The sequence below is a fragment of the Poecilia latipinna genome, unplaced genomic scaffold (assembly GCF_001443285.1).
Source record: "Poecilia latipinna isolate Pla-1442-1.1 unplaced genomic scaffold, P_latipinna-1.0 Scaffold1563, whole genome shotgun sequence".
NCBI lineage: Eukaryota > Metazoa > Chordata > Actinopteri > Cyprinodontiformes > Poeciliidae > Poecilia > Poecilia latipinna.
The window spans coordinates 40060-48086 of NW_015114179.1; the positions used below are offsets into that span (position 1 = coordinate 40060).

General features: G+C 41.3%; 1 protein-coding gene across 2 annotated transcripts in view; it reads left to right on the plus strand.

The window, feature by feature from the left end:
* hat1 (histone acetyltransferase 1) overlaps positions 1 to 4121 on the plus strand; it is a 24072-nt gene extending 19951 nt beyond the window's left edge. For both annotated transcript variants that reach the window (XM_015058677.1, XM_015058678.1), the window contains exons 9-11: positions 908 to 1059; positions 1285 to 1401; positions 3543 to 4121. In XM_015058677.1, the coding sequence (XP_014914163.1) occupies positions 908 to 1059; positions 1285 to 1401; positions 3543 to 3713 (440 nt within the window). In that variant the 3' untranslated portion in view covers positions 3714 to 4121. The remainder of the gene's footprint in view (positions 1 to 907; positions 1060 to 1284; positions 1402 to 3542) is intronic.
* The last annotated feature ends 3906 nt before the right edge of the window (positions 4122 to 8027 follow it).

Sequence of the window (8027 nt, forward strand, 5' to 3'; positions counted from 1 at the left end):
TTAAGGGATCATACTTGTGCACTCCAGCTGCAGTGCACGAACGCTTCTAATTAAAATCTTAAGTAAATAAAAAAATAATTAAATGTTATAACTCATATCATCCAAGTATCTAAAGAGTCGTTGAAGGGGATTCCCTGGGAAGGAAAGATCTCCAGTGGCAGATCTTTCTTAAGATCTGGGGCAAAAAGTTACTATTTTTTTCTGTTTTGTGTTTCTGGATAATGTATCAGATTTAGAGTTCAGCTTCAAAATGCTAAAAAAAAATTGGAAAAGGTGAATTATTGAAAACTCGATCAATTCAAACCCAATACAAGGTTTACAGTAACAAGGAAATAACTTGCTTAGGTAAGTGGGAACGTAGCTCCACGTGTTAAAGAAATCACATGAGTTTTTCTAAACCTGAATATCTTCAGTAGATTTTACATCAGGAGAACATACAGGACTGTCCAGAGTACTGTTATCCTCCTGATGAAGCCCTTTGTCAGGTAGCCTTCATGAAGTGCAGCATCCTGATGAAAGGCCCAGTGATCATCGCTCTGATGAAGACACTCAGTCAAGAAGGATGCCTGCTTCAACATCTGACGACAGCCGGCTGCAGTTTGCCCAAAGCTCTGTTGTTCCATTAAATTTAGATTTTCTTTTAACTACTATTATATATTTAAGTTTATTTTATCCTTTTACCTTAACTAGAAAAGCCAACAGATGTAGAGCAGGATGATGATAACACCTAATAACCTTCTTGTCAATCTTAGAGTTGTTGGATTTCTACGAGTTATTCCAATTCTTCCAAGTTATCCCAGCTCTTTACTGCACTGTCAAAGTTTCTGCCCACATCGGAGGGAAATGAATCGAAAACCTGACCAGTCACATCGACTCATGTTTATGGTCTGATTCTGTGTCTTTGCAGCTGAAGATCCCTCAGAGAATTACGTGAAGCTGAGAGACTACGTTCTGACCAAGCTCTGCCAGAACCTGCCGTCCTTCGATGCGGACAAGCTGCACCTCGGCTTCTCCGCCGACATGATCAGGGAGGCCCAAGAAAAGTTGAAAATCAACAAGGTGCTGCAAAAAGAATTAACAAAAAATATTAATAAAAAATTAATTGACCATTTTTATTTAAAAAAAAAATCGCATCAAAACCATGAAATCTGTCTAATTTTACTCAATGTTATCACACCACAGCAGTCTAAAACCGACACATGCGAGTTGAGTCATAATAGGCTGAATTAAAATCTAATAAAACAAAAGACATCATGCCAGCCGTTCTGTTTTTGTTCCCTGCAGAAACATGCAAGGCGAGTTTACGAAATCCTGCGTCTAAGAGCAACAGACATGAGCGACGAGGAGAAAGCCAGAGCGTACCGGTTAGAGGTGAAGAAGAGGCTCTTTGGGCCCTATAGGGTGAGGTTATAATTACGTCGGCATGGAGTCGGCTTTCAGAGCGCCACTCTGAGCGATTTCCATATGTATTCAAATATATGTGAATGTCAGATTGTCTCTGCTGTCAAACATGGATCCAGTGTGTAGTCCTCCACCTCTTTTTAGCATAACATTACAGCTGATTGATTGGGAGAAGACGAATGGTGCATTCGCAGCGCTCGCTTGATCGGCTCACAGTCTTGTATTGTCACTATTTATTATGTTACCTTTTTAAAACAGCAGAAAAATTGATCTACAGGCCTGTGAAAATTGATAGATTACCAGTGGCGCATTGTTAGAGCCACAATGGGGCGCGCCAGGCGTCTGTGGTTTTGCCGCGGCTCAGGCTTTTTTCTATTCAGGCATGTCATTAGCCGGGATTTGCATTTCTTTGGGAGAAATCATTTCATGATCGTGCATTTGAAGCACTTTGTCGTGGGGGAGGGTGGGGGGAGGAAAAAAAAACCTGCAACTATTCAGAATTTGGCTCTTTTGAAAGCCAGCGCACTTTTATCTCATGTTTTTGTTGTTGTTTTTTGTGCTCTGGGTGAGTTCCACAGAAAATACAGAAACTCCTCTGAGTCCGTGTTTCAGACTCGACATGGGAAACACTGAGTTGATGTGTGCACCAGAATAACTCCCTACATCCTGTTTGCCTGTGACATTTTCTGTTTGAGCTGCTCAGTGAAACTTTGCATACCATCCATTAGAGAATTTGCTGTCAGCGGGGAAACCGCACGTCTCGGGCAAAAGGCAGAGACTGACACTGAAAAGACCTATGTGGCGAAGCGGGACGGAGGAATTCCTTGGGAGAGTGGCAGCGAGGGATCTGGTGGCCAGATGCAGAGGGATTTTTTTTTTTTTTTGCTTCACTCAGGAGATTTTAGCTTGTAGTCAGTTGAATGACAGAGGCCACAGCCCTGCGAATGTAAGAGGGGTTGTTCATTTCTGCTCTGAGCTCCAGTTCCCTGGTGAACGTGTCGGCCAGCCTGGGTGCGCAGGTTTCTCCACACGCAGCACATCGTTCAGCTCTCACTGTGTCTGCGTTTTCTCTTGCAACCTGCTGAAACCCTGGGAAATTAACAACACTGTCGCAAATTTTCTTTCATTGTCCCTGAAGTATTCATTTATCGTACCTAATGACTTTGCTGCCTGCTAGTTCAGATGCAGCGTTTGTAGTTGAGTACCAGGGTTTTCCAAGTTGAGATCATTTCAAAAATGACAATAGTTTGGAAAAATATTTATATTTCTAGACTTTATTTCCTGTAGCATCCATTTATCTGTTCGCCTGAGCATCAATCATCAATGAATTTATTCATTTATTAATCTGTCCATCATTCAATAATTTACCCATCCGCCACTCCAACCATCCTTTTGCCCATCCACCCGTCCATACATTAAACCTGTCGCAATAAGCAGTTTATCAAATAATCACAGTATAAATTAAAGTGAACTCAATAATTTCCATTGTGATTATTAATATTTTTTATGACAATTTTGTTTAGAGACATCATAATTCATTTTATTTATGGTTTCGATTATGTGTGTTTTTTATTGCAGTTGTATTTATTGCTTTTGGTTGTCATGTTTATTTTTCAATATTTGAGTTCTTTGCTAAATGAAAGTTTATCGTTCTGTAGGAACATAAACTTGGTTGTTGTGAGACTTAAAAATGATATCAAAACAACAATATTAACATTTATCGCAGTAATTACTGGGAAACTATCATCAAATTTATTACCGTGACAGCTCTATTACCCATCCATTCTAATGTAAAAGTATCTGTTATAAATTCTGAATCATTTTCTCATTTGTTTGTATTAACAGTTGTCCAAAAACATACCAAAAATATTGAAAATTTGAGTCTTGAGGGGGAAATAAAATAGTATATTTTGATACTAAAAATCTCTTGTAGAACGCTGGATTCTGCTCCGACTCTTCTGGTCAGTTACCGGTCCCGATCAGGTTCTTGTAGTTATTGGGTCGCCTTTGTGATATTTGTTTTACGGAGGTGCCACATAAATGTTGAGGAGTGTGAAAGCTCTAGATTCCTCACCGCTGGTTTACAGTTTGGCGGTAGAAATGACGAGGCTAATCTGGGACGTTTGTCTCTGCCGGTGCAGAAAAACCAGAGGGAGCTGGCGAAGATGAGGAAGTGCTTACGGCCAGAGGAGCTGGTGTCCCACATGGGCCAGCTGGACACGCAGACGCAGCACGAGGAGCTGGAGAAAAGCTACCAGCTCGCCCTGGAAGACTACAGGAGAGTCATCGAAAGGCTAGCGTCGCAGGCCTGATCCCGCTGGGCCAGAGTCCGGTCTGTACAGAAGCCCTCGTCGCCGCAGCACTCGAGCTGCAGCCGACATGACGCTGGTCGAGTCCTGCCTGATTCCCAGCTGATGTTTCTACACCAGAGGAAGTAATTCATTCAGGTTGAGTGGGGAGGGGGGGTGCTTCCTGTTTCTTCCATGTGTTTGATCACATTGTGCGATATGATATGATGTGTAATATTTTCACATGGAACCACAAGTTCACTATCCTTCAAATAAACTCGATTTATTCTCCATTGTTTTCTAAACCTCTGCCGTCTGCAGTTTCAGGTGTTTTTTGAAGGACTTCATTGTAAAAATTAAATAGTGTTTTGTATGTTGTTCAAATGGGGGTCATTCTTAAGAAAACAAATAAAACGGAGTAACCAAATTTGACTTTTTTTTTGTTTTGTTTTACTTCTCATTTACGAGGTTGCCAGTTTATGTTTTTACAGATATGATGTTCTGATGCGGAAACATCGTTCTGTTGAACATAATTAATTGGGATTGCATGCAATAAGTTAATTACAGGGAAAACAAATACATGGTTGACACTTAGAAGGTCCGGGGAGGTTGACATTTTTATTCAGCCTCTAACCGGTGATACCCCAAAATGAAACCCAGATATGTCGTGAAGAACTGTTTTTAGAGAACAGCATCGTAAACACCAAGGAACAAAGCAGACAAATAGAGATAGAGTTGAGATGCTTAAAGAATGGTTGGATTATGAATTAATACCCTAAAGTTTGGAGATCACCGAGAACTCTTAACCCATCTGAAAAAAAGATCAAAACATATTCATGTACAAATGGCCTAGTCAAAGGCCTTAATCCAACTGAGAATCTTTGGGAAGATTTGAATACTGTTTTCCCTCAAAACTGACTGAGTTTAAGTTACATATATATATGTATACATGTTTTGTTTTGTTTTTTTTGATGTGAAAAGTTCGTAGAAACAAACCCTAAAAGTAAATACAGTTGAAAAGTCTGGCTTCTTTAACGTGAGTAGAGAGATGACTTCAAAATTTTGGACAATAATCAAACAAGTAAAAATAAAAAAAATGTTCAGACATTTTTTTGTAAATGATTTTGCTCTGATATCTTGTTTTTCTTTCTCAAGCAGGAGAAAATTAGCTATTCCTTCTTTTTTCCTCATTGTTTTTTTTCTCCTCTATTCGCAGCTATTTTTAGCTTCTTGTCTAAAATAGCTGAATGTAATTTCTGCAGGATCTGTGGGTTTTCCCTCATCCCCAGTCATCATGCTCTTTTGAGGCGAATAATGATGTGAAATTGCGAGGATGGAAATCTCCATCCTGTCGAGGCTGCAGCCGTCGCCGTGAATGATGATGCCAGAATAAAAACGAAGTGTGGGACATACGGATAAATCCCTGTAAAATCGGACATGTAGAAAAGCCTTGTTGTAGAACACAATAGGCTGATTAATTCACTTTCCAGTGTGTTGAGGGATTTTTTATTTTTTTTTTTAGTGGTGTAATTTGTCCGGGAGACCCTCTCAGAGCTAATGTAACTTCTGATTGGTGCTGGTGTTGAGTGTTGAGACTAATGAGCGTTATAGTTTCCAATTGGAAACCCTTTGTGCTGCTGTGTTGCCCCTGCTTGTGCAGATCACTGTGATGAATACCCATCATACTTTATATTACTTTAGCACATTGTCACTAAATGAAGGCTGCGGGTCAATTTTCAATTTTTCTCCCCCTCTCCACTTGAAACAAGACCAAACCTTGGAACCCTTCACATCTCTAATTCAGACTGATTGAATCCACTCATGGTCACCAAGGGCCTCCTCTCACTTTAGTTTTATCTGCTTTTTCTACACTGAGTGAACATTTTTGCATCGCGCTGTACATGCTTAGCACACCGACCTGCTAATGGGAAGTGGGATTATCGTTTAGTGGGTGAACAAGTTTAGATGCTGTGTCATTATTCTCAGGTTTGCTTGTGGGATATGCGAGGCTCTGCTTAATTCGTAGGGGACGTGAAACCTACTCTGCCTTGCAAAAATATTCATAACTCCTTCAGCCTTTCCATATTTTGTCACGTTTCAACCACAAACTCGGACGTGAACATGTTTTTTGTTTTTATTATGTGGTCAAATTATATGCATAAAAATGGCCTAGTCAAAGACCAGACATGAATCTGATCAAAATTAATACAACACTTGAGCTCTAATATCTCAGCCACTAAAAATATACATCAGGTTTTCATTAAAGGCAGTTGGACTCCATCAGACAGGCCACTATATTCAATAAGCAGAACGTGAATTCATGGCGTAGTATATAGTTTTTATCACCAGGCATTGCCTCATTGCATACCTCTGCAGGTGGGATATTCCACCTGCATGTCAGCAAAGGACAGGAAGTCGCATCATCTCGTCATATTATGATGAAGATGATTTGATTATTTAGCACTAATGTTCACTGACCCTCTCCAATCAATATTACAGAGTAAAAATGTTAGTCTGTGGATACACTCCACTCTTTTCTGACTTTATTTGATTAAAAATGTTTTACTTTATGATTGGGTGATGGAAATTAAAGGGGTATGAACACTTTTGCATGGCGCTTTTGATAGAGTGACAACTCTACACATGGGAACTTCTAATAAACCAGGCACAGTTTGATCCTGACGTCTGTATTTTCCAACACGATGGATCAGAATAACATGAGTCAGTGTCAAACCTGATCCAATTAAACTGGAAATAAAAACTTCCCTGTGTTCAGGGTGGACCTGTGGCAGGATTCATCTTCAGTTTCAGTCTCCCTGCGTTTCACGTGCCAGAAAAGGACAGGAAGTCGCATCATTCATCGCTGCCTCTTCCAGATCGTGTTTGTGGATGTTTAATCACTCCAGTAATTGCCCGTCACTCGGACTGAACCAGACAGGAAGGCCGAACGCCACTTCTCCCGTGGAATCACAACAACAGTATCGGGCTCGACTTGAAGATTTGGTTTCGCCTGTTGGCATTTCTGCTTCTGTTCTGTTACTTCGTGGCGCCTCGGCATTTCTGCGGTGAGGCAGATAGTTGGGGGTTTGGACCGGAGCCCGGCTGCACCGAAGGACCTGCTGAACTTGATACCTGTGTGGAGGAGTTCCTCCGTCCTGGCCTCCAGGTTCCCAAGAGAGAGTCCTCCCTCCCCTTTATCAACCTCCTCCCACCACCCTCACCGTGTATCCATTTCTTTTGTCCTCCCCAGATACCCCCGGGCTACTGAACCTGCCCATCACAGTCAGCGAACCTGGACGGTTCCTTTTCTTCCCTAAATGAGTCCCCTTTAAGATAATGTTTGATGCGCTGACAGCCGGGACCAAAACAGAGTAAGAGAAACCAGGTTTGACATCTTTTAATTGTGCGTCAGAAAGCCCAGATTGTGCTTTCTTAGGGCTGCATTCAGATCCTGATGCTGATATGGTAATTTGCTCCTGTGAAGGACGCGGCGAAAGTGCTGCTGTCGAGCGTCTGAAGGCAGGAGTCGCAGGAGTCTTATCGGACAGTTCCTCTCACAACAAGCATGACATGACTTGTGAAACTGCAGATTTAGACTCTGGGTGTCTCAGTTGGTCAGGTCTGCAAAGATCTTTAATCTCCTGTAACAAGAGGTCTCCAACCCCAGTCCACAAGAGCAATTATCCTCCAACTTCTACGTGCATCACTTCTCTAATTCACCTGAAGCAAATTAATAGCTCGTTACCAGACTTGTGTAACGTGACTGATGTGCTGAAGAGGAAATTCAAGTGTGTTAGAGCAGGGATGCATCTAAAAGTTGCAAGATGGTAGCATCACACATTTCTGCATATTTTTTTAATCTTACAGTGTGTTCTGCTTCATTTTTTTACTTATTTTTTTGCTTTTGTTACTTTCCTCTCAAATTTACTCCAGCACTCGACCAACACTCTGAGAGGTGTCATGCGATTTGCTGCTTATTATTGTAAGGTTTGATCTCAGTTTGCATGCAGATGTTCTGTGAAGATAACTGAAAATTAAAAAGTGAAAACTGTACAAGGTGAACACACCTTACCATTGAGGACACACGGTGGTGGCAGGGTCATGCCACCACCGTGGTGATGGGATGAGTTGATGGGAAGATGGATGTAACTAGCTAAAGGGCAATCCTGGAAGAAAATATGTTAGAGGCTGCAAAATACTTGATACTGGAGGGTTGAAGGATATTTCTATTGGACATCCAGAACCTAGGTGAAGCTGCCACTTTGCCCCCCCCCCCCCCCCCCCCCTAATTTCTTCCAGATCACACCAAATTGTTGTCAAAATTTTAGCTATTTTTTT